Source organism: Hyla sarda, chromosome 2 (genome assembly GCF_029499605.1).
Source record: "Hyla sarda isolate aHylSar1 chromosome 2, aHylSar1.hap1, whole genome shotgun sequence".
NCBI classification, from domain to species: Eukaryota; Metazoa; Chordata; class Amphibia; order Anura; family Hylidae; genus Hyla; species Hyla sarda.
Window position 1 is genome coordinate 248370128 of NC_079190.1, and position 27932 is coordinate 248398059.

The 27932-nt window shown below is 43.4% G+C and overlaps 1 protein-coding gene across 1 annotated transcript; it reads left to right on the forward strand.

The window, feature by feature from the left end:
- The first annotated feature begins 1377 nt into the window (after nucleotides 1-1377).
- On the forward strand, nucleotides 1378-27749 carry LIAT1 (ligand of ATE1). The gene is made up of 2 exons (XM_056556900.1): nucleotides 1378-1925; nucleotides 23303-27749. The coding sequence occupies exons 1-2, from the start codon at nucleotides 1733-1735 to the stop codon at nucleotides 23722-23724; spliced, it is 615 nt and encodes a 204-aa protein (XP_056412875.1). The 5' UTR covers nucleotides 1378-1732; the 3' UTR covers nucleotides 23725-27749.
- Nucleotides 27750-27932: the final 183 nt, after the last annotated feature.

Genomic DNA, 27932 nt, shown 5'->3' on the forward strand with positions numbered 1-27932 from the left:
ATATTAATGTGGGTTATGATCAGTTTTTACAGGGGGGTATTATGTTCCTATTCTGGGATGAACTCCGCATCCACCTTTCTTGTGTCTACACTTAGGCCAGGTTCACACTACCGAATTTCCGCCTGCAATTCTGCTTTGAAATTGCAGGCAGAAATTCTGCTTACTAAAATGTATAGTGTAGTGAATGGGTTTCCGTTCACAAATTCACACTTCGGAATTTGTGAACGGAAAATCTGCTTGAAAATTTGCACCTGAAGAATGGCGCTGCACATTCTTCAGGCGGAAATACAGCGATCCCTCAACATATGATGGTAATTTGAACCATCATTACTTGAATCCATCGTATGTTGAGGGATCCGTGCAATAGTAAAATAGAAAGTTATACTCACATGTCCCCGCCGCTCCGGACTGTCACCGCTGCCCTGGATCGTTGCTGTCATCACATTCCCGGAGTGTCCTTGCTGCTCCGGACCGTCACCACTGCTGGCCAGGATCGTCGCTCTCCATAGCCGTTGTCACGTCGCTGCACACGCCGCTCCTATTGGATGACGGGACGGCGTGCGCGGCGACGTGATGACGACGAAGGAGAGCGACAGCCATGCAGCGGAGCCCGAAGAGTACGGTCCGGAATGTCGGGGTCAGGTGAGTGATCATCACCGGACCACACGGGGCACCTTAAACGGCTATTCGGCAGCAGCTAAAGCAGTCTGCGCTGCCGGATAGCCGTTTATGCGATGGCCCTGACATACAAAAGCATCGTATATTGATGCTGCCTTCAACATGGGATGGCCTCTGAAATTATCTGTTGAATGGGATGGCCTGTTAAAATTATTGTATGTCGGGGCCATCGTAGGTCGGGGGATTACTGTACTCGCGGAACACATTGCTGTCTATTAGAGACTGCAGTGTCCGCGTGGTCCTAGCGCCGACTGATTCAGTCAGCACTGGCCGCACTTGGAATCTCTGGGCGGAAATTTTCTGCCCGGAGATTCCGTTGTATGAACCTAGCCTTAGGATCTATTCACACGGGTGGACTTCCGCCTGAAATGAAATCCCTAGACTTCTATGGGATTCCACACTTCTGAATTTCCGCATGTGGAATTTCCGCACAAATTCCGCACCAACTCCACACAAAATCCGCACAAGCCAGAAACCACTCAAGGAAGCGGAATTGGTGCGGAAATTCCACCCGTGTGAATAGACCCTTAGGCTAAGTTCATACTGAGAAATATTTGTGCTGTGAAATCCCATTGGCAGCAATAGGACTTTCCAAAAGTTATTTATTTCTAAGCAGTATTGCGCTCAGAATTTTCTCCTAGTGTGAACATAGCCTTATTATCATGTAAAACATAATAATCACATGATGCCCAAGAAGTTTTCTTTCACCTGAAAGAAGAAAGACCAATCTAATTCTTGTGGACCAGCACTGATAATATAAAGCAATAGATCTTAGTGTGTGAATAACCTTCTTTTGGATGCCTTTGGTTCAGTCTGACATATTTTATGTGGTGAGAGTGTCTGTGGAATGTCGGCAGTACCCACCCTGGCACACCGCGCCTCCCCCCGGTTCTGATTGTCACTGTGGGAACTGTAGACACCGCAGCGCCCCGCCCGGTTACCTAGGAGACGCGTCCAGCTACTCCACGTGTTTCATTTACTGCGGTGCGGTCGGGAGCAGCATGGATGACCACCTCCAGCCATAGAGTTCTATTCACTGAGCGCACGCGGCGCTATGGAGGGATCGCGGAACAGTCAGCGCAGCAGAGCAAAACCGCGGAGCAAACAAGAGAAGGACACGTCCAAACTGAGAGCGGCTTCTAGCCAAGAAGAAGGCAAACTAGCCAAGAAGAAGGAGAAGATCTCCCGTACACCTAGCAAGAAGAGAGGTCACGTCTCCAGCACTCCATCCACTGCAGATGAAGCGGGTGAGGGATCTCAGTCTCTGCTCATTCCACTTCTCTGATATTAGGTTCATATCTTGGAGGTTGTACTGTATTTAGGTTTAGGATTGCTCTTTATTTTTACATATATGTATTTTGGGGAACTTTTTTTAGTTGACACTTCTTTCATTACTGTTGAGCAGATCTAATCAAATTTGATGGAATTGATCAAAATCTAATGCATATGGGCAAAAAGGTCCCAGTAAAGATCTGATAGGTTAGATCAGCATTTCCCAACCAGTGTGCCTCCAGCTGTTGCAAAACGACAACACCCAGCATGCCCGGACAGCCTTCGGCTGTCCGGGCATGCTGAGGTTTGTAGTTTTGCAACAGCTGGAGGCACACTGATTGGAAAACACTGGGTTAGACTTTCGCCTCTTTTATCCTATTGTTACATCCATAATAGGTACGCTTTTCTTCCCAATCTGCCTCCCTCTACTGAAGATTCATGACTGGCTGGGTCAATGGGAAAAAGTAAGGCTGGGGTCGTGCACACAGCAATGTTCAAGGGAAACCCAGAAGTGGATTCAAAAGAGATTGAAAGCTAAATCCACTTCTGGCTTTCAGTCCCTTAAGGACTCAGCCCATTTTCACCTTAAAGGGGTTCTCCGCTGCTTAAACATCTTATCCCCTATCCAAAGGATAGCTATCACGCCCCCTCCCGTAGGCTTGCATTGAGGGGCGGAGCGTGACGTCACACGCCGGGGATAAGATGTTTAAGCATCGGAGAACCCCTTTAAGGTGAAAATGGGCTGAGTCCTTAAGGGACTGAAAGCCAGAAGTGGATCCAGCTTTCAATCTCTTTTTAATCCACTTCTGGGTTTCCCTTGAACATTGCTGTGTGCACGACCCCAGCCTTACTTTTTCCTATTGACCCAGCCAGTCATGAATCTTCAGTAGAGGGAGCTCTTTGCTGTCTGGGCATACTGGGATTTGTAGTTTTGCAACATCTGGAGGGTCACAGTTTGGAGATCACTGTGCAGTGGTCTATAATCTGTAAACCTCCAGATGTTGCAAAACTGCAAATCCCAACATGCCCAAACAGCTGTCTCAGCATGCTGGGAGTTGTAGTTGCGTAACCTCCAGCTGTTGCATAACTACATCTCCCAGCATGCCCTTCGGCGATTAGTACATGCTGGGAGTTGTAGTTTTGCAACAGCTGGAGGCACACTGGTTGGAAAATACTGAGTTAGGTAACAGAACCTAAATGAAGGTTTTCCAACCAGTGTGCCTCCAGCTGTTGCAAAAGTACAACTCCCAGCATGCACGGTATGTCAGTACATGCTGGGAGTTGTAGTTTTGCAACAGCTGGAGGCACACTGGTTGGAAAATACTGAGTTAGGTAACAGAACCTAACTGAAGGTTTTCCAACCAGTGTGCCTCCAGCTGTTGCAAAAGTACAACTCCCAGCATGCACGGTATGTCAGTACATGCTGGGAGTTGTAGTTTTGCAACAGCTGGAGGCACACTGGTTGGAAAATACTGAGTTAGGTAACAGAACCTAACTGAAGGTTTTCCAACCAGTGTGCCTCCAGCTGTTGCAAAAGTACAACTCCCAGCATGCACGGTCTGTCAGTACATGCTGGGAGTTGTGGTTTTGAAACAGCTGGAGGTTTGCCCCCCATGTGAACGTTCAGGGTACATTCACACAGGCAGGTTTACAGTAAGTTTCCTGCTTCAAGTTTGGTCTGCGGCAAATTTTTCGCCGCAGCTCAAACTCCTAGCGGGAAACTCACCCTAACACGCCAGTGCGAATGTACCCTAAAAACACTACACTACACTACACTACAATAACACACAATAAAGAGTAAAACACTACATATACACCCCCTTACACTGTCCCCCCCAATAAAAATGAAAAACATTGTACGGCAGTGTTTCCAAAACGGAGCCTCCAGCTGTTGCAAAACAACAACTCACAGCATTTCTGGACAGCCACTGACTGTCCAGGCTTGCTAGGAGTTAAGCAACAGCTGGAGGCACCCTGTTTGGGAATCACTGGCGTAGGATACCCCTATGTCCACCCCTATGCAATTCCCCAATTTAGGCCTCAAATGCGCAGGGCTCTCTCATTTTGGAGCCCTGTCGTATTTCAAGGGAACAGTTTAGGGCCACATATGGGGTATTTCCGTAATCGGGAGAAATTGCACTACAAATTTTGGGGGGCTTTTTCTCCTTTTGTCCCTTATGAAAAGGAAAAGTTGGGGGCTACACCAGCCTGTTAGTGTAAAAAAAAAAAAAATTTACACTAACATGCTGGTGTTGCCCCATACTTTTTACTTTCACAAGCAGTAAAAGGAAGAAAAAGCCCCCCAAAATTTGTAACACAATTTCTCCTGAGTACAGAAATACCCCATATGTGGGCGTAAAATGTTCTGCGGGCACACAACAAGGCTCAGGAGTGAGAGCGCACCATGTACATTTGAGGCCTAAATTGGTGATTTGCACAGGGGTGGCTGATTTTACAGTGGTTCTGACATAAACGCAAAAACATAAATACCACATGTGACCCCATTTTGGAAACTACACCCCCCATGGAATGTAACAAGGGGTATAGAGAGCCTGAACACCCCACAGGTGTTTCACGAATTTTCATTAAATTTGGATGGAAAAATGAAAAAAAAAATGTTTTCACTAAAATGCTGGTGTTACCCAAAATTTTTCATTTTCACAAGGGAAAATAGGAAAAAAGCGCTTTGTAAACGCACATGGCCCCTGACTACCATTCCAAACGAATTCTCTTTCCAAAAGCTCAATGGCGCTCCTTCTCTTCTGAGCATTGTAGTTCGCCCGCAGAGCATTTTATGTCCTAACATGGGGTATTTCCATACTCAGAAGAGATGGGGTTACAAATTTTGGAGGGCATTCTCTCCCATAACCCTTTGTAAAAATGGTCAATTTGGCGAAAAAACTGCATTTTAGTGAAAACATTTTTTTCTTCATTTACACATCCGATTTTAACAAAACGTCGTCAAACACCTGCGTGGTGTTAAGGCTCACTGGACCCCTTGTTACATGCCCTGAGGGGTGTAGTTTCCAAAATGGTATGCCATGTGGGGTTTTCTGCTGTTCTGGCACCATAGGGGCTTCCTAAATGTGACATGCCCCCCAAAAACCATTTCAGCAAAATTCACTCTCCAAAATCCCATTGTTGCTCCTTCCCTTCTGAGCCCTCTACTGCGCCCGCCGAACACTTGACATCCACATATGAGGTATTTCCTTACTCGAGAGAAATTGGGTTACAAATTTTGGGGGGCTTTTTCTCCTATTACAGGGGTGTGGAAATTCTATAAAAAACTACTTGTCCACGGGACTAAAATGGAGCAAAATCTACTTGTCCCTCATGACGATCCACTTGTCCGGGCCAATTTTCGCTTTAACACTTTTCCTCCTCGCCCTATAATAGCCATAACTACCTACTATAATGATACCTTTTAATTTTGCAATAACATATTCTCCGAACCAAAAAAAAAAAAATATATATATATATATATATCAAGGGAAGTGATATTGAAATAGGAAAAGATAATAGGTCGTTCAATTATGAACGAAGCGATACCAAATATGTTTATTTTTATTATGTTTGCATGTTTTTATATAGGAAAAGGGGGTGATTTGAACTTTTAACATGGAAGGGGTTAATGCAGCGGTCTTCAAACTGTGGCCAACGGCTGTCCTGGCATGCTGGGATTTGTAGTTTTGTAACATCTGGAGGGGCACAGTTTGAAGACCACTGGGTTAATGTGTGTCTTTCAAACTTTTATTAAAACTTTTTTATTTTATTTTTTTACACTTTATTACACTTATAGGAGGAATCATTAGATTCCTCAGACAGATTAATAGAGTTCTATTGAACTCTATTAATCTGTGTGCTCTGTGATCCATTGATAGAGCCTGGTCCAGCCAGGCTCTATCAATGATAGAGCGGGACAGCAGGGAACAGAGGTAAGCCCTCCGGCTACCTCTATACTGGATCTCCCCCCGCGATCGCGCTGCGGGGGGGGGGGGCGATCCACCCCACTAGCCCACCAGGGAGCATTCACATGTCCCTTTAGACGCCGCTTTGACAGCGGCGATCTAAAGGGTTAATAGCCAGCCACGTCAATCGCCGCATGCTGGCTATTAGCAGTGGCCCCCGGCTACTGAGAACAGCCGGGGGCTGCAGAGTATGGAGTGGGCAGGAATCCCGAGCCCGCTCCATACTCCCCTGTGAGCACCGCAAGCATCTCCCCGTGCAGATGTGCCTCCTCCCCTCAGCTACAGCTGAGGGGAGTGAAGGCAGAGGACGCAGGTCTGCCCGTGGAGAAATAAGCCACGCCCCCTCATCTCCCCCCGCACGTCTGCAGAGCAGGGCAGGGTAGACAAATACACAGCTTCTCATCTCCCCTGCTCTGCTTCGGAGGACACAGGCTGCAGAGTATGGAGCGGGCAGGAGTCGGGAGCCCGCTCCATACAGACTGCAGATCGCCGCCGCACTTGTCAGGTCCAGACCTGCTTGCCCGAAGCCGGGCTAAGGGCCGGACAAATTCACCTGCCCAGCGCCCAAAACTGCTAGTCCCGGGCGTCGTGCGATAGGAATTCCACATCCCTGTATTACCACTTGTAAAAATTCAAGAACTGGGTCTACAAGAACATGCGAGTGTAAAAAATGAAGATTTAGAATTTTCTCCTTCACTTTGCTGCTATTCCTGTGAAACACCTAAAGGGTTAACAAACTTACTGAATGTCATTTTGGATACTTTGAGGGGTGCAGTTTTTATAATTGGGTCATTTGTGGGGTATTTCTCATTTCAAATCCACTTCAAAACTGAACTGGTCCCTGAAAAATTCCGATTTTGAAAATGTTGTGAAAAATTGGAAAATTGCTGCTGAACTTTGAAGCCCTCTGATGTCTTCCAAAAGTAAAAACATGTCAACTTTATAATGCAAATATAGTAGACATATTGTATGTGTGAATTAATATATTATTTATTTGGAATGTCTATTTTCCTTACAAGCAGAGAGCTTCAAAGTTAAAAAATGCAAAATTTTCAAATTTTTCATCAAATTTTGGAATTTTAATATTAAGTATCGACAAAAATTTACCACTACCATAAAGTAGAATATGTCACGAAAAAACATTCTCGGAATCAAATTTATAAATAAAAGTATCCCAGAGTTATTAATGCTTAAAGTGACAGTGGTCAGATTTGCAAAAAATGCTCCTGTCCTTAGGGTCATAATGGGCTCCGTCCCCAAGGGGTTAATGCCTTGTGCTTTATTACTCCCCATCCACCCCTCTACCCTTCCATCTTAATCTCTTGCGCCATTTCCCCCCTTCCATCTTAATCCCCTTGCGCCATTCCCCCTTCCCATGATCCCCTTTTGCCATATCGGATAATAATGGCACAAGGGGATTAATATGGAGGGGGGGGGGGAAATGGCAAAAGGGGATCAGAGGGAGTGGGAAATAATGACACAAGGGGATTAATATGGAGGGGGGGGGGGGGTTGATTATCCCTCCCTCTTAATCCCCTTGTGCTATTATTCCCCCCTCCCTCTGATCCCCTTTTGCCATTTTCCCCGCCTCCATATTAATCCGCTTGTGCCATTATTATCCGATATGGCAAAAGGGGATCAGAGGGAGGGAGGCATAATGGCACAGGGGGATTAAGATGGAGGGGGAATAATGGCAAAAGGGGATCAGAGGGAGGGGAGAATATTGGCAAAATGGGATAGAGATGGAAGAGGAATAATAGCACATGGGGATTAAGATGGAGGGGGATGCATTAGTATAAAGGTAAGAACACGCCGTTTGTCCGCGGGTACCCCTCGTGCGCAAGTTTTGCGCGAGGGGGTACCCGCGGACATACTTTCAGCCTTTCGGGGCACAGTCACCAAAAAGGTTGAGAACCACTGATATAAGGGCTGTTTTTTGCGTCACCAACTGTACTTTACTTATTTTCTAACATAATCTGTGGCGAAACAAAAAAAAATTAAATGGGAAAAAAAAGCCATTTTGCTAATTTTAGGGCTTCTGTTTCCACGCAGTTCACTTTTTGGTAAAAATGACACATTATCTTTATTCTGTAGGTCCATATGGTTACAGGGATACCCAATTTATGTACCGTAGGTTTTATTTATTTTACTACCAAAAATCATAACTACATGCACCAAATTAGTATGTTTAAAATTGTCATCTTCTGATCCCTATAACTTTTATTTTTCTGGGTATGGGGCTATATGAGGGCTCATTTTTTGTGCCATTTTCTGTAGTTTATATCAGTACCATTTTTGTTTTAATGGCACTTTTTGATCGCTTTTTATTAATATTTTTATGGTATATGAAGTGACCAAAAATTCACAATTTTGGACTGGTATTTTTTTATGTGTACGCGATCTCCACCATATTTCTCTAATCCATATTCCTCAAATATTTTTCACCATGACCAGCCTCCAAAAAATGCTTGGAGACTTGGAGTGTTGGTTAATTCGATGTTTAAACATGAGGGTGGTCTCGCCAACATAGATGAGGTTGCAAGGACAACTCAGCACGTAAATGACATGGTCCATGATGCACGTCAAATATGATTTAATCTTGTACACCCGGCCAGTGCCTGGTTGTACAAAATTGGGGCCCTTAATCATATATGCGCAGTTCACGCAATTCCTACAAGGATAAGAACCCTTGTTTTGTACTGTAAGAAAAGATTGTTGACTACCGGAACCTAGAGTGATATCAGCTCTGACCAATTTATTACGGAGGCCAGGGGGTCTGCGGTAGGACATGAGAGGTTGTATTTGGAATATAAATATATAGCTGGTCTTCTAATAAAAAAAATAATTGAAAAATATTTTGTTTGAAATATAATACTTATGTGAATCTGAAGTAGCGCAAAGATCTTCCAAAGTAATACACTGCTGACTTCATGAATGGATAAGTCAGTTCCTGTTACATAATGAACTTTTCTTTTTGAGCAGATTAGTCTGTGTGATATAAACCCTTTGATAGGAATAGACATAGCTATATACACAAATATTATCTCATTTTTATATGAGGCATAAATCCAGCTTGAAACAGTAAGATAGCTTTGTTTGTTTGTTTTAGAAATCGGAGAAGTTCTCTTACATTACAAGTTCATTGTTCTGTTTCTGTTAATGTAAAAGAATGGCCCTTAGAGATTGGATAGTTTTTTATTAAAGGGGTACTCCGGCGCTTAGACATCTCATACCATATCCAAAGGATCTTGCACGCAGCACCCCAGTTAAAATCAGTCCCCGGAGTGTGTTCGCTCCGGGTCTAATTACCGACGACCACAGGGTCGGCGGCGTGTGACATCACGCCTCCGCCCCCGTGTGACGTCACGCTTCGCCCTTCAATGCAAGCCTATGGGAGGGGGTGTGACAGCGAACACACTCCAGGGACTGATTTTAACTGGGGTGCTGCGTGCAAGATCATGGGGGTCCCCAATGGCGGGACCCCCGCGATCAGGCATGTTATCCCTTATCCTTTGGCACCGGATTACCCCTTTAAATTACTCTCCTGAACCTATGTATACTGTATGTAAAAAGCTTACTATTCAAAGGGATTGTGACCCATTTAGAAATTTTACAAATGGAACATACAGAATCCCTTGACAAGCATTTTTGTGGTGTTGTTATGTACTCCACCTAGTATTGTAATGACTTTAAAGGGCTACTCCGGCACTAAGACATCTTATCCCCTATCCAAAGGATCACGAGGGTCCCGCTGCTTGGTACCCCCGTGATATTCCACGCCACACCCCGTTAGAATCAGCCCCCGGAGCGTGCTCGCTCCAGGTCTGATTACTGGCAATCACAGGGAAGGAGAATAGTGACATCACGGCTCCGCCCCCGTGTGGCGTCACGCTCCGCCCCTCAATGTAAGCCTATGGAGGGGGCGTGATGTCTTAGCGCCGGAGTACCCCTTTAATGAGAAAGGTGCAATTAAAGTGTGTGTTCACACGTTCAGGTTTTTGACTGCAATTTTTCAATAAAAAGTCAGAAGTAGAGGAGAATTTGAAAGCAGGGGAAGTCTTTCTTTTGTAAATGTCCTCCATTCATGGTCTGTTTCTGGCTTTCTATCCAATAACTGCAATTTAAAACCTAAACTTGTAAACACAACCTTAAACTATGTTCACATTATGGAATCTCTGGCCGGAAATATTCTGGAAGGAGATTCCGTAGATGGCCAGCGCCGTGCTAGGCCCACACAGACATTGCCATCCCCATAGACGACAATGTATTCTATGTGGATTCCACCGAAAGAATAAATAAGATCATTGTTTTGGTAAATGAATTTCCATTGCAGAGATTCCTAAATCAATAAAAAAAAAAAGTCCTATCAAAACATAACTAGTACCGATAAAAACTACAGATCATGGTGCAAAAGATACAGCTCCATAAACGTGTAAACATGTTATGGGGTCAGAAGAGAACAATTTTAAGCATACTTATTACTTACAAACAGTTCGAATTTTTTTTAAAGTAGTAAAAGAAAACATACCCTTTATATGGAAAATTAAAAGAGTTATGGATTTTAAAATGTCAGGAGGAAAAAATTAAATTACAAACATGAAAAATTGTGGTTTATGGAAAAATAGGAACTGGAGTATTTTTTAATAGGAGTATGGTGGCCCAGTACGGGATGGTATACCTTCGGGTGGTTAAGGCTAAACCACGCCCTGGCATCACAAACACAAGAGGTTAATAGCATCTGCCCCTAGGGTAACAACAGGAGTATTTACGTTTTTATAATTTTGTATGGTAATATGCCATTACATATGTGAGTTTAGTTTCAGTTGCACACAAGGCCTTACATTCAGGCATACACATGGTAATTTGGGCCATACTGACCTTTGTATGTCATAAAAAGAAACTGTTTTTTTTTTCCCTTGAGTTCTTTGAAACACAATATTAAAACAGCAATTTGTGCACATGTACATTAGTTTTACAGTCAGAATTGATACAGCTGTATAAGGTATTGGACCCTTTTTTAACATTTCAGAGATTTTTGTGTGAATTATATAAACCTTTTTAACTGTAAAATACAGCTCACAATACAGGCTGCCACATAGGTCGCACAACAGCACATCACATCTAAGTCACATCTAGTCCTTACAGAATTCTAATTCTCACACCTAATTCTCGCACAACTTACATACATACAGGGCAGTGTTGGTAAAGTCCTGTGCAACTTGCAAAAAATAGAGAGAGAAGCCAATTCCAAAGGTGTTCGGAACCAGCTTTCTGCCCTCTACCCATTCAGAATACATACCATGTTCAGGTCTCCCTGATAATGAATCACAGTGGGTGAACCTTCCCTTTTCAGTGATCTCATTGTGCCGAGACATGCTGGAGCTTTATCAATGAATGTGAATTCTTATCATTAAAGGTGTCCTGCCCACTGTATCTACAGACTTCTCTATAGCCTGCTGATAAAGGTGCCAAATTATTCCTTTAATAGCTGTTAGCCAAAAAAAATTTGGCCCACAGATATGTCCAGCACGGCTCATCAGTCATTTGTTCTCAAAGGAGAGAGAAGGAGTAGGCTGCTGCCAGATAGCTCTGTTGACAATTTAAATCCATTGTGCCTGATCCTACAAAATCTGTTGGGGTGGGGGTCTGGATAAATCCCCTCCTATACACTTTAGAGGGTCCGATGTAGAGGACTGCAATGGGATTTGAATCCCGTGGGTCCTATGGGACCCGAAATTAAATTTGTAGGAGTGGGTGGTTTTTAGTCTTGAGAGGGCAGGAGAGGGTAGTCACAGAAAATACAGCGGATCCTGCAAAATCCCACACATTCTCATAAACTTCCGAAATGGCAAGGGGGGCTATGAAATGACACAAGAGGGTTGGGTTGGTGGGTTGGGTCATCTTTTGACTAAAGTGTATGGCGAGCTTTACTTCCTGTCCTGCAGTCCTGTTATGCCTAAATGCACCATTATCTATCCTCTGCTAGATATTCATGCCATTCAAGACCTTTAGTTTCACCCACCTGGCCACTGGGCCTGTCCACCCACTGATCATTTAGGGTAGAATCTGTCAGTCATTATCGGGTGGGTGGGGCCAGCAGTCAGGTGGGCGGGACTAACAGCACTTCATAAAGTGCTAGACATGTGTTCCGTATGTCAGCATGTAAGTGTCCCTAAACAACTCTATATCCAAATATGCAACAGACCTCTGGTAACAGCAAGTCTATGTTATGCTACTCTCAGCGGGAGCACCATCTAAACTGACAGGTTCCTTTTGCAAATGTAGATGTTTAGTAAACATCATATTACCTGACAGTCAAGCAAGGGGTCATAAAGCAGAGACGGTGCAACTTGATCACAAATCTCATGGATCAAAAAGTATCCCTGAGAGCAGTCTGATGTTTACTCTGCCAATGTGCATCAGAATGGCTTGTTGAGACAGGCTTAGCCAGCATTAATAAATAGATCAACCTTAGGTAACCCACAGTCTCCAGTACAAGATCTTTAACTACTTTACAATTGCTATAAACAATGGTCACGTACTAGAGGTACAGCTCATAATTTGGCAAATCTTTCCTTAAATACAGTAAACAAACAATCTGTAACTGTCCGGCTCATAGGAGGTTTATGTATGATGCAATCGACTAAAACAGAATCAAGAATGGCCCATTGCTTTATTCTTCTTGTCTTGTAACAAAAGCTCCATTATCTCATCACCAGGGTTGCTACACACTATCCTGTCTTATGATGTCATAAAAATGTAACAGATTGTACAGGATTAGAAAACCTTTGTTGCTTTCTGACAAAATATTGCCACACCTATCTAAAGATTGTCTGAATCAGTCTCCCAACCAGAGTGCCTCCAGCTGTTGCAGAACTAAGAGCTGCAGACACTGCTGGATAGCTACTTTCATACCATGGAATATCCAAGTAAATCCGCCCGTTTCTCACTACTGAATCTGCCAAAACTCTCATTATTGCTTTGATTCACTCCCGCCTCGACTACTGTAACTCTTTACTAATAGGCCTTCCTTTCTCCAAACTCTCTCCTCTCCAGTCCATCCTTAATGCCGCAGCCAGACTCATCTTCCTCTCCAGCCGCTACACCGACGCCTCCTCCCTGTGCCAGTCACTACACTGGTTACCAATTCAGTCCAGAATACAGTACAAAATCCTCAGTGTCACACACAAAGTTCTCCACAATGCTGCACCTCCCTACATCTCCTCTCTCATCTCTGTCTACCATCCTACACGTTCTCTCCGATCTGCTAATGACCTCACACTAACATCTTCTATAATCCGAACTTCTCACTCCCGTCTCCAAGACTTCACTCGTGCTGCACCCGTTCTCTGGAATGCTATCCCTCAATCCCTCAGACTCAACAACAACATCCATAGTTTCAAACGTGGCCTAAAAACACATCTCTTCAGACAGGCCTATAACAGTCTCTAAATGGCCTCAACATATCCTCAACATATCCCCAACATATCCCCAACATATCCTCAACATATCCCCAACATATCCCCAACATATCCTCAACATATCCCCAACATATCCCCAACATATCCCCAACATATCCCCAACATATCCCCAACATATCCCCAACATATCCCCAACATATCCTCAACATATCCTCAACATATCCCCAACATATCCCCAACATATCCTCGATATATCCCCAACATATCCTCGATATATCCCCAACATATCCTCGATATATCCCCAACATATCCTCAACATATCCCCAACATATCCCCGACATATCCCCGACATATCCCCGACATATCCCCGACATATCCCCGACATATCCCCGACATATCCCCAACATATCCCCAACATATCCCCAACATATCCCCAACATATCCCCAACATATCCCCAACATATCCCCAACATATCCCCAACATATCCCCAACATATCCTCAACATATCCCCAACATATCCCCAACATATCCCCAACATATCCTCGATATATCCCCAACATATCCCCAACATATCCCTACATATCCTCAACATATCCCCAACATATCCTCAATATATCCCCACACCTCTTGTTTGAATAGTTATTGTGTAATTTTATGTCTGATACTTGTCTTTGTTTGTACCCCATAATTGTAAGCGCTGCGGAATCTGTAGGCGCTATATAAATAAATTATTATTAAGTAAATTCCATTTTGCAATTTTGCTTGGCATTTCCAAAACAGCAGTGTCTGTCAGTGGGATTCCGCTGCGCATTATGGAATGGATGTAGTGCACTTGATAAAAGAATAAAACACTTGATAAAACAACAAGATACAAAGAAGTAAACAGACAGTAGACTTAGGCCTGTTTACAGGCGGTCAATCATTTAATCAGCTATGACCATGTAGACCAGCGCCGCTGCCATTGTTCACAATGCAGTCCATGCAGAATTCCTCCAAAGAATGAATAGGTTTATTCTTTCGTCGGGTCAGGAATTATCACCGCTAAATTTTTCACCATAGAAATTCTGCAGTGTGAACAGGTCAACAGAAGAGCCGCTGACACCAATGGTACATTTATGCAGAAAAATTGTAGTGCGAAATTCCGCTTGCCAATTCCATTGCTGAATGGGGCCTAAGTATACACAATCTGTGGGACCTGCTGTTAGTTTGGCAAACACAAGAATCTAGAACAGCTTCAGGTCGGAACACTTGTACACCTTCCAGGGGGCTCCCCAATAATGATGTTCATTGAACTTCTATACCCTCTGGAGTTTCATGCATCTTTATGGACTATTGATGCACAACATTTTAAAGATATGTCCCTTGCCCATAGGTTCCCAATAAACAGGTGTTTTGGCAGTGGTTATGTCCTAAAATAATGTGGTCTAGTATCCATCTGTGCTAGGTACAGGCTGTGAAAGCTGCTATGATGAGTGAAACTAAAGTGAAAACATTGTCTAAGACACCCAATTCTCTTATCAATTAATGTGTATTTGTGCATGTCATGATCCTATCCTCTGAAATCCATACGAAGATAATTTAATGAGTTAAAAACATTAAAGGGGTATTCCAGGCAAAAACTTTTTTTATATATATCAACTGGCTCCGGAAAGTTAAACAGATTTGTAAATTACTTCTATTAAAAAATCTTAATCCTTCCAATAGTTATTAGCTTCTGAAGTTTTCTGTCTAACTGCTCAATGATGATGTCACGTCCCGGGAGCTGTGCATGATGGGAGAATATCCCTTGCATGATGGGAGAATATCCCCATAGGAGCTGGACAGCTCCCGGGACGTGAGTCAACAGAAAGCAGTTAGACAGAAAACAGCAACTCAACTTCAGAAGCTAATAACTATTGGAAGGATTAAGATTTTTTAATAGAAGTAATTTACAAATCCGCTTAACTTTCCTGAGCCAGTTGATGTATAGAAAAAAGTTTTTGCCTGGAATACCCCTTTAACTCTTACTGTACAGTCCACGGTAAAACACATTTTTATAGGATGGTTCCCAGAAATGTTTGCACTTCTGTAAAGAAACAGTAGTCAGAATTGTTGGAACTATCGTTTTCTGATGTAGAGCTCCAAATCTCCAGCCATAATGACACTCCCTGCAATTATTTTTAATGTTCACTAAATGGACACAACTAATGGGACATACCTCTTAAAAGGAACCTGTCAGGTCCCTGCTTCCCCTCACACTAGCCAGAGTACAGTGATCCCTCAACTTACAATGGCCTCAACATACAATAGTTTCAACATACAATGGTCTTTTCTGGACCATCGTAACTTGAAACCAGACTCAACATACAATGTACAGACAGTCCAGATCTGCGAAACGTGTCAATCACTGGAAGAACTGACCAACCAGAATGGGCATTTTACTGGTAAATCACCTCTATTACTGAAGCATATGCACTGACTGGTGTCTGGTAGCGCCTCCCTACAGTACAGGGAGGTACTACAAGTACTGTACTATTCCTTACCTGTGCCAGGGTTAGCTGCTCCTTTTGCACACCAAGTAAGGGTGGCTCCATTTGGGACACTGTATAGGACCCTGAAGAAGCTCCTGTCCTCTACATAAACCATTGTTTCCCAACCAGGGTGCCTCCAGCTGTTGCAAAACTACAACTCCCAGCATGCCCGGACAGCCGTTGGCTGTCCGGGCATGATGGGAGTTGTAGTTTTGCAACAGCTGGAGGCACCCTGGTTGGGAAACACTGACATAGACAGTGATTTACAGCTCCCAGCAGCTCTTTCTTACTTTTCTATGTAAGGACTTTCTTTATCTGTATTAGTTATCTACTTATTTTTCTTTAAAGGGGTACTCCGGTGAAAACCTTTTTTCTTTTAAATCAAATGGTGGCAGAAAGTTAAACATATTTGTAAATTACTTAAACATTAGTTTAAATTAGTTAAACATATTTGTAAAAAGTTGCTGAGTTGCCCATAGCAACCAATCCGATTGCTTCTTTTTGCAGAGGCCTTGTTAAAAATGAAAGAAGCGATCTGATTGGTTGCTATGGTCACCTGGGCAACTTTTCCTCTGTACAGGTTTTGATAAATCTCCCCCATAATGTTTTAAGTCTGCAAATCTGATGGGTTAGTGTGGGTCTGACTACATTGTGCCAAATGTAGACTTTGGTAAAGGAGGGCTAATGTTACAGGATTGTTATTTAGGGGTTGGCCTAGACCCTTTAGTTCCAATTAAGGTCATTATGTTTCAACATACCAAATGTATTTATTTTTTTATAAAAAAAAACTGTCGCTTGCAATTACATAAAAATCTGTGCTCTCATAAGAAGCACTTAGGAGGGATTTATTAAAGTCTGCACCCAGCGCAGAGCAGCAAAAGGTCACAACATTTTGCGCAAACACCAGGTTTGTGCAGAAAAGTTGCAACTTTTTGCTGCTCTGCCTCCTGCTCACCAAGTGGGCTGGGCTTAGCACAGAGGGGCATGGTTTATTACAAAGAAAAGATGGGCTCCCATGCACTGAATTTAAAGGATATCTGTGATACACATTTTTTATAATCCGGGCTGCAAAAAGTAACAAAACAAACTTTAACTCACCTTCCGACGTTCCCCCGTTGCGCTGTTATCGGTGTCTTGGGCCTCCAGTGATGGGCTTCTTTCTGCCTCTGAGGAACTGTCCATAGCAGGAGCAAATCCCCAGAGCAAACCTCTCCTGCTCTGGAGACAGTTCCTGAGTCAGACAGAGGTGTCAGCAGAGAGCACTGTGGTCAGACAGAAAAGAATTTTAAAAAGCAAAGAACTTCCTATGTAGCATACAGCAGCTGATAAGTACTGGAAGGATTAAGATTTTTAAATAGTCTGTCCGGGCATGCTGGGAGTGGTAGTTTCACAACAGCTGGAGGCCCCCTGGTTTTTAGTACACAGTATTAGTTTTTATATGCTCTGGCCGGGCCCCCGCCTGCAGCCACACACAGGAGCCGGCCCGGGCACATTAAAAGAAGTATTCCTAATCCTATCCCGGACATCCCTGTGTCCCGAAAAATCTTTTCGGGACATAAGGATGTCCGGCGGTCACTCATCATTCCCCGGCGTCCTCCCGCGATCCTCCTTCGGTCCTTCGCTTCTCCGCCTCTATGGTCGTACGCACGGGACGTCACTGACGTCCCGTGCGTACAACCATAGAGACGCAGGAGGACCACAGGATCGTCTCGGGAGAACGCGCGCTGACCGGGGCCTGGTAAGTGACCGGCGGCGCGTCATCTTCTTCAGTGTTCCGGTCACCGCTCCTTCGGTCCCGGCACCTACTGCTATGGTCCATGGGCCATAGCAGTAGATGTGACCCCGGGCCGGAGGAGCGGTGACCGGATCACTGTGGGGGCAGCAATACAGACATACAGCCTCCAGCCATACACTGTATATGGCTGGAAGCTGTATGTCTGTGGGGTGGGGGAACTGCTGACCTAATGTGGGGGGGAGCTGCCTACAAATGTGGGGGGAGCTGCCTAATATTGTGGGGGGGAGCTGCCTAATATTGTGGGGGGGAGCTGCCTAATATTGTGGGGGGGAGCTGCCTAATATTGTGGGGGGGAGCTGCCTAATATTGTGGGGGGGAGCTGCCTAATATTGTGGGGGGGAGCTGCCTAATATTGTGTGTGGGGGGGGGGAGCTGCCTAATATTGTGTGTGGGGGGGGGGAGCTGCCTAATATTGTGTGGGGGGGGGAGCTGCCTAATATTGTGTGTGTGGGGGGTGGGGAGCTGCCTAATATTGTGTGTGTGGGGGGGGGGGAGCTGCCTAATATTGTGTGTGGGGGGGGGGGGAGCTGCCTAATATTGTTGGGGGGAGCTGCCTAATATTGTGGGGGGGGAGCTGCCTACAAATGTGGGGGGAGCTGCCTAATATTGTGGGGGAACTGCCTACTATTGTGGGGGAACTGCTGACCTAATGTGGGGGGGAGCTGCCTACAAATGCGGGGGGAGCTGCCTACTATTGTTGGGGGGAGCTGCCTACTATTGTGGGGGAAATGCTGACCTAATGTGAGGGAGCTGCCTAATATTGTGGGGGAACTGCCTACTATTGTGGGGGAACTGCTGACCTAATGTGGGGGGGAGCTGCCTAAAAATGTGGGGGAGCTGCCTAATATTGTTGGGGGGAGCTGCCTAATATTGTGTGGGAACTGCCTACTATTGTTGGGGGGAGCTGCCTACTATTGTGGGGAACCTGCCTACTATTGTGGGGGAAATGCTGACCTAATTTGGGAACCTGCCTACTGTTGTGGGGGAGCTGCCTACTATTGTGGGGGAGCTGCCTACTAATGTGGGGGAGCTGCCTACTAATGTGGGGGAACTCCCGACCTAATGTGGGGGAGCTGGCAATCTAATGTGGGGGAATCTAATCTAATCTAATGAGATATTTTTTTTAATTTCGGTTTCGTTTCGGTTCTGAAATTTCCATTTCGGTGCACCTCTACAATTTACTCCTGTTAGCATTCGGCACTTGATAAATTCAGCACAATTGTACACTTTCAGGGGTTTACTTAAGACCAGTGTTTCCATGTGCACAATGTATGGGAGCAATCATAGCAGCTAGCCTTCACCCACTAGCTCAGGACTGCTGACATTTTTAAATGGAGCCTGCAGAGCACAAATCTGATAAAAAAAACAAAAACCTATACCAGCTATATAATGGCCATAAATAGCCCTGCTCCTCACGTACACACAGCTTATCCTGCTAAGTTATCATATATGATAGCTAAATCAAGGAGGGAATCCAATCTTTATTTGTTACAACTTTTTATATACTACTTTTTTACTACTTTTACTGTGCAGGACTTGTGTCCTTATGGCTAAATGCTTGAAAACGACCTGCATCAAAATGTGTTGCATGGTAAAGAATAAAGATTTGTCATTTACTTTGAAGAACACTGTATCTGCCTTTTAATCTGGGCTTTGTTTAAAGGGGTACTCCGGTGGAACACTTTTATTTATTTATTTTTTTAAATCAACTGGTGCCAAAAAGTTAAACAGATTTCTATAAAAAAAAAAAAATTAATCCTTCCAGTACTTATTAGCTGCTGAATACTAAAGAGGAAATGGTTTTCTTTTTGGAACACAGAGCTCTCTGCTGACATCATGACCACAGTGCTCTCTGCTGACATCTCTGTCCATTTTAGGAACTATCCAGAACAGCATATGTTTTCTATGGGGATTTTCTCCTACTCTGGACAGTTCTTAAAATGGCAGTAAAGGATATGGCTTCAAAGGAACCCGGCTCCACGGCGCTGAACGACCACAACAGGTGCACGGTTAAAAGGAGTTAAATAAATAGTAAACTCCTTTTTACCGTTCACCTGTTGTGGTCGTTCACCGCCGTGGAGCCGGGTTCCTTTGAAGCCATATCCTTTACTGCCATAAGATTTACCGGAGGGCAGCGGACGACCGTATACCACTCTATGCTTACATCATTGTTGTGTAAGAAGTTGCACAACCACCCAAGGTGAGCAATAAATTTATATATTTATCTCACCACAGGATTTGTACGTTACTACTCTATGGAGCGCCTGTCTTTCTATCCCTAGTTCTTAAAATGGACAGAGATGTCAGCAGAGAGCACTGTGCTCATGATGTCAACAGAGAACTCTGTGTTCCAAAAAGAAAGGAATTTCCTCTGTAGTATTCAGCAGCTAATAGGTACTGGAAGGATTAAGATTTTTTAATAGAAGTAATTTACAAACCTGTTTCTGGTACCAGTTGATGAAAAAAAAAGTTTTCCTCCGGACTACCCCTTTCTTTAAACCTGCACCCCATGAGCCTCTTTTGGCAGCTCTAACCTGTTGTCTCAGTAATGGGACTCTTTATTCAACCATATATGGCTCAAAATACAGCCATACCTTGGGACATATTTTGGGCCGTAAACAGGTTTTCTGGGCTCTAGCTTTTGCTGCAGCCCCAAAAAACTGCCAAAAATACAGCTAAGACTGCTGCAAAAATAGTGAAGTATGGTTGAAAAATGGTCTCATTTAGAGTTGTAAAAATAAGGGCTCAAAAAGCAGTGTGTGAACATAGCCAATCTATAAAAACATTGTAAATTATGATCAAATCTTTTTAACAATACTCATTTATATACTATTACATTTCCTTATATCATTGCAATCTTCTAAAACAGTTTTCTGTGAGGCCAGCAGGTGGCACTCAAATCTTTTGTTTCCTATGAATGCTACCCTAAAGGATTGCACTTCATTATTAATGTTAGTAATTCAAGGGAAATTTCTCACTTGGGCATATTTTAAAGACACTTAGCACTTCATAAAAGGTTATGATTGTTCCGTGTTGCTCCCTGAATACATGTTTTTTTTTCTCTTAATTTGGAATGAAAAATTGTAGATCTATAGGGAATCATTTTACAAACACAATTTTCCAGCTAATGTTCAGTATAGACACTAAGGAATGCAAAGTAAAAATAACAGGATGTTATGGAAGAGAAAATGCTAGGAATTACCAGATTCAGGGTGATCCTTTATAAAGATACAATATGATGGCTGACACAACATGATAAAATTATTGCAACATTTTTTTCTCTAACGTGATAAAGATAACATGAGACCAAAAGTACATGGACACATGACCATCGCACGTATGACCTTGGTGCATATCCTCTTATAAAGCCATGGGGATTATTATCAGGTTGAAGCTATAACAACCTCCTTTTTCCAGCTATAATAACCTCCACTGGAAAACTTTTTGCGAGATTTTAGGGTGTGCCTTTCAGCCAAAAGAGCACTTGTTAGTTTAGTAGAGTGATGGTCAGGGGTTCCTGTGGTCTCTCTTTAGATATGGGCAGGTATAGATAGCTGGAAGGGGGAGCTGATCAAATACCTCTTAATAGAATGTGATGCCCACCCAACCACTCCGCCCCCCCAGTCCTGTCCCGTAGAAAGGGCTCAGTATCTAAACTGACTATCTTGCTATACCGTCAGATGGGTGGGACAGCATTATACTTTGTTTGTCGTTCCTTCCATGACGGGCAGTGTGCATACTTAATGGCTGGGGCATGTAGTTAACTTCAGCCAATGCTCAGACAGCAGGATCCTGTGAAATGCACAATCCACTTTTCTGTTCTCTGAACACTGACTAGAGCTGAATACACATCCCAGCCATTAAAGGGGTACTTCGCCCCTGACATCTTATCCCCTATGCAAAGGATAGGGGATAAGATGTCAGATCGCCGGGGTCCCGCTGCTGGGGACCCCGGGGATCGCTGCTGCAGCACCCTGCCATCATTACTGCACAGAGCGAGTTCGCTCTGTGCGTAATGACGGACGATACAGGGGCCGGAGCAGCGTGACGTCATGGCTCCGCCCCTCATGACATCACGGCCCGTCCCCTTAATGCAAGTCTATGTCGGGCAAGTCTATGTATTGACGGGGGCGGGCCGTGACGTCACGAGGGGTGTAGCCGTGACGTAACGATGCTCTGGCCCCTGTATTGCCCGTCATTACGTGCAGAGCGATCTCGCTCTGCGCAGTAATGATAGCGGGGTGCTGCAGCAGCGATCCCCGGGGTCCCCAGCAGCGGGGATAAGATGTCTAGGGGCGGAGTACCCCTTTAAGTATGCACACCCCCGTTACAGAAGGTAAAGCACACACAGTATAATGTGTACACTATAACATTTAGGGGGTACAGTGTGTGGCACTGTTACATTCAGGGGTACAGTGCAGTGTGTGCCATTATATTCAGGTGGGATTTTTTTCTTACTAAAACATTTAAGGATTAGCTAATTGCACAGATGAGTTATGGTCCAGAGAAATTTTCATGGCAGTCTGGGACAGATGAAGAAAAAAAGGAAAGAGTATGTCTAAAACCAAAAGATATCCCCTGGGAGTCTCCGGATTTATAACGGTATTGTCACCTCTACTGACCTTTTTGTTATAGTAAAGTCCTAATATTAACTTTACATAGAAATCTGTGTTGTAATGTTCCTCTGTTATTCCTCTTGGAAATGTATAAGTAAGGCCTGGCCAACATGTAGACCTTTTTGTGATGCAACTGATAATAACCAGGAAGCTCCAGCTGCAGTTCTCAGCCATACATTGAGTGTCATACAGTCTTGTAGACAGCAGCAGTCACTCCATAATTAAAATCAATGTGTGGCTATAGAAGTCCCTGCGTAGCCCTGGATATTGCCCAAAAGGGTTTGTCCAAAAGTGTCATATGGTCAATGATGACTGAATGCTGTCAGAGTGTGTAGGAAAATGGTAACAGCCAGTAACTAATATGTTCATATATTTTTAGTAATTACTCCAAAATTGTTATTTCATGGGTAATATACGGAAGTATAAAATAAGTCAGGAGGGGTGCCAGGTGTCTTCTACCTGTGACTGTGAGTGACCAATGCTAAATTCTCCTATATAGTCTTCAGGGTGATAATATTCTGCTGGGTCACTGTGTAGACCTGGTTTCTGACCACTTTATGGCCATTGTATAGCGGTGTTTTTTGTTATATTCGTACTTGTACAGAAGTAGAGTGTCCCTGACTGAAATAGTGAGTGTGGGTCTATCCCTGGCCTTGTGCTCAGTTGTTTTATGTACCACTTTTATTTTATGTTTATAAAGAGGTTTACATATTTAACAGTGTTGCAAAGTCAAACTAAATTTGCCGCAATTTTTTTATTTTTTACAATGGGGGAGCGATATTGGATGTGGGCTGGTAGGGTATGTGTGCCAGGGCTGCTTTTTAGTTCTAGTCTGGCCCTTGGTGCTTGGCAATGCAGTTAGTGATGAAAAGATTCTCTTTAGCTGCTATACCATTAATCCCATTTTATTAAACTTATGATATACAGTCTTTGCACTGATGCCACTTCTCTAGCAGATGAGAATGGGGTGCTGATAGTTTACAACAATTTTATCAAGTTTCTGTTTCATATAACTTTTTTATATATATATAACTTTTTCAGAAAATACTAAGAGTCAACCAAATATTCCTCCATCATCAGAGCAGCAAGCAGCGACCAAATGTGGCTTAAAAGACAGAAAAGGAACTGAATCTGCCTGTGTATCTACAAAAGTCCAGGATGGTCTAGTAAATGAGAGCTTGAGGTGGGAAGGTACTCTTGAAGATCCTGTAGCAGAAGAAGAGAGGATCCGCCAATATAAAATCAACAGGCGAAAACGTTATTTGTTGGCCACCCAGAAGTCTACCTTGGTAGATATCGAAAAGCCGCTCTCAGTAGGTCAAAACCAAAATCATAACATTAAGGTTGAGAGCAGAAATGTTGCCACTACAGAGAATTCTGTGAAATGTACAAGTGACTTAAAGCTGAGCTCTCCAGGAATACAGTTGCCATTGCTTAAAAACATATTGAAAAATGGTACTTAAAAGGGTTTTCCAGGAATCAAAAAACAGACCTTTTTTCTTTCAAAAAACTCTCTCTGTCTGTCTCCAGGTTGGGTTTGGTTCGACAGCTCAGTTCCATTGAAGTGAATAGAGCTAAGTTGTAATACCAAACTCAAAGTGGAGACAGACAGTGCGCGTTTTTTTTTATTCCGGGATAATCTCCTTAATTGTATATAAATGCTAGAGGGATTGGACAAAATAACTAGAACAGAACATAGTCAAGTTTAACTCTTCCTGATACACTTGCCATCACTGGTAAGGTCATCTTCTTCCCCCTAAGTTATGTAGCTTGTATCACTGTTGATAAACTTTATTACTTCTGTTCTAAAAAAAATCTGTTTTTAGGGGCATGATCTGTCAGACATGAGGGGAATGATTGCTGGGGCCCACCTGAAAAGGGCTACGGTATGTGTGTGAGTTGATGGATGTATCGAGGTCTACTGTTTCCTTGATCACATCTTAGGATGCGAATACAGGCAAAACATCGGCAGACAGAAGTAGCTGTGGTCAAAATCAAAGCTTGACGCCAGAGACAAAAGAACAATTTGCTGAATTGTAGCCCAAAATAAAAAAACACTAAACTGAAGCCACTTAAACTGCTGAAAAATTGAATGCAAGGTTAACAGAGTTCTGTAGTGAAAGATAACTTATCCCCTATCCAAAGGATAGGGCATAAGTTATAAATCGCAGGGGGTCCCAGCGGTCGGACCCCCGCAATCTATAACTTATCCTCTATAAAAATCAATATAAAATCAACAGGCGAAAACGTTATTTGTTGGCCACCCAGAAGTCTACCTTAGTAGATATCGAAAAGTCGCTCTCAGTTGGTCAAAACCAAAATCATAACATTAAGGTTGAGAGCAGAAATGTTGCCACTACAGAGAATTCTGTGAAATGTACAAGGGTCTTAAAGCTGAGCTCTCCAGGAATACAGTTGCCTTTGCTTAAAAACATATTGAAAAATGGTACTTAAAGGGGTTTTCCAGGAATAAAAAACAGACCTTTTTTCTTTCAAAAAACTCTCCCTGTCTGTCTCCAGGTTGGGTTTGGTTCGACAGCTCAGTTCCATTGAAGTGAATAGAGCCAAGTTGTAATAGCAAACTCAAAGTGGAGACAGACAGTGCACGTTTTTTTTATTCCAGGATAATCTCCTTAACTGTATATAAATGCTAGAGGGATTGGACAAAATAACTAGAACAGAACATAGTCAAGTTTAACTCTTCCTGATACACTTGCCATCACTGGTAAGGTCATCTTCTTCCCCCTTAGTTATGTAGCTTGTATCACTGTTGATAAACTTTATTACTTCTGTTCTAAAAAAAATCTGTTTTTAGGGGCATGATCTGTCAGACATGAGGGGAATGGTTGCTGGGGCCCACCTGAAAAGGGCATCTGTGACTACGGTATGTGTGTGAGTTGATGGATGTATCGAGGTCTACTGTTTCCTTGATCACATCTCAGGATGCAAAACATCGGCAGGCAGAAGTAGCTGTGGTCAAAATCAAAGCTTGACGCCAGAGACAAAAGAACAATTTGCTGAATTGTAGCCCAAAATAAAAAACACTAAACTGAAGCCACTTAAACTGCTGAAAAATTGAATGCAAGGTTAACGGAGTTCTGTAGGGAAAGATAACTTATCCCCCATCCAAAGGATAGGGCATAAGTTATAAATCGCAGGGGGTCCCAGCGGTCGGACCCCCGCAATCTATAACTTATCCTCTATAAGTTATTTTTCACTGCACTAGTCCTTTAAGAGTACCAGTATCAGTTAAAACTGTAAGGCCTGCAATACACAAAGATATATTTTGTGGTCACAATTCATGTAAAAGTGCTGTATTGATCCTCTGCCTGATATCCCTCAGATTGCTGCCTTTAAGCTTCAAGGGGTCACTAGCTTTAAATATTTAGGAATATATATTACCCCCTCCCTTAATGAATTTGTTCCTCGCAACCTGACCCCTCTCCTGGACAGGAGTTCTCAGAAAGTGGCAGTCTGGTGTAAGCTTCCAATCTTGGTGGTAGGCCGGACGAACTTGGAAAAAATGTTATCAATTGTTGTATGTTTTCCAAAATTCCCCAGTGTGGATTGCGATGGCCAATTTTCAGCAAATTCAAGAGCTTTTTCGGAAATTGGTCTGGTGGGGGGTCGGCCAGAATTATATTGGAAACACAGCAAAGAGGAAAGTCTTCAGGAGGCCTAGCCCTTCCGGACCCTTGGTTGTACTACCTTGCCTCACAATTGTATCAACTTAGGGGTTGGGCGAATACTCACACAGCTACAGGTCAGTTGTTTATGGCTAAGCATGGGGGTCATGTGCCGCTGCACATGCTGGAGATTGGTGCCCTTACTAGAACTGACTCCTCTCCGACTACCCTGCTCTTATGTAAGCTTTGGGGTCACACGCCTATGCTGTTGGGTATTACAGGTTGCACTAAAGTCAAACCGTTGTGGCATAACCCTGGCTTGCCTGATTTTTTTACTCTTTTGTAGATGCAGGCTTTTTGGAGAGAAAAGGACTCTGTAGTCTGGAACAACTGGCTGCTCAGGGTGTGGTCAGGTCTTTTGGGGACCTACAGGAGAAGCTTGGCTTGCCACATTTTATCGGTATTTGCAGTTACGGTATGTGTATGAAACTCAATGTAGGTCCCATTTGCTGCCCATTCACTCCAGTGGGGTCCTGGACTCAGTGGTTATGATACGGGCATCGGCCGGGATCATTTCATGGCTATATGGGGAGCTGTTGTGTTTCCATCATGAGAAGTTCCCTTTGACTGTCCGTAGTAAGTGGGAGAGGGATCTTGGTGACTTAATTGACGAGGAATGGTCTACTGTGTTAGCGCTTAATCCATCTCTATCATTGTCAGAGTCTAATAAGTTGTCTATGTTATGTCTCCTACACAGGGTATATAAGACTCCTACATAAGATTGGGGTTTTATCTGACTCTGCCTGTCCTCGGTGGTAGGTTGGAAGCCCACTTGGTGCATGCTGTGGGACTGCCATCTCTTAGATGCTTATTGGAGTGACGTGCTACATCTTATCAGGACGGTTTATGGTGTGACATTGTCTTGGATCCCGAAAGTGTGTCTGCTAGGCCTCATCGGCTGTGGTCAGGAACCCTCTATGGTGGAGATAGGTATATTACGAGTTCTGTACCAGGCTTGGAAACTGATTGCGCTGGCTCGGATTAGGCCTACCCCTCCAGCAGTGGCTGATTTGATTGCTCGTGTTCAGTTCATAGTTCGATTGGAAAAGGGGATATACATTAAGCGTAAGGTTGAACGTAAGTTCAAGGGGTCCTTGGGTGTAAAAGTTCGACCCCCCTGGGGCTGTGTTGTAGGCTCTTGTTTCACTCTTCCCCTCTATTTCCTGAGTTGGTTCTTGTGTAGTGTGAGGTGTGTGTCCTATTCTGTCTTTGTAGTGGAAGTATCCCTACGGAATGGCTGGTTTGTTTGGAAGTGTCCTTCTGATTGATCCTACTTGTTTGAGAGGAGGCTGTGTCTTTCATGCTTGCTATTTTGTACAGATTTGATATTTACTTGCTTTGTTATGCTGGTTGTGGTCTTTTCAAAAGGGGGGCTGAGACAAACTGTTTGTGTGGGAGTTGGGTACTGTTAGGGGTGGGGGGGGGTGCGGCTTGTGGGTTGTTTTTTTTTCAATAAAATAATATCTCATTTAAAAAAAAAAAATACTGTATTGTTTCCTGCATCAAGCTTTGACTTTGAACCACAGCTACATCAGTAAAAATAGGGAACTTCTTGTTATTTTGTCTAACTCTTGTGTATTGACAGCGGGCTAAATGACATCTAAAAAAATAAAAGGGAACTGGGAAAATGTTAGCATGATTTTGGTGTTTTAAAAATGTTTTTTTTTTTACTCGCTATGTATATGTTATGCAGATTTTTATGCTTTCTTTATATGCTGTACAGTTGCACAGATATTTTTGTATATTGTAAGTTATGCTAAACTGATTAAAAGAAAGAAGCATATCATTCCTTTTCATCGAGCAAAGTATTCTATTAATCCAACATAGTCACATTATTCCAACATTATTTAAAATGTTATGCAGTCCTTAAAAGAAATCCTAGTCTGGAATGTCTGTTTGTTTAGTGAAAAATATGTATGTAAATATGTCTAGTAAAGAAAACAAAGAAAATATCAACAATTCACCCACATATATAAATTGCAATT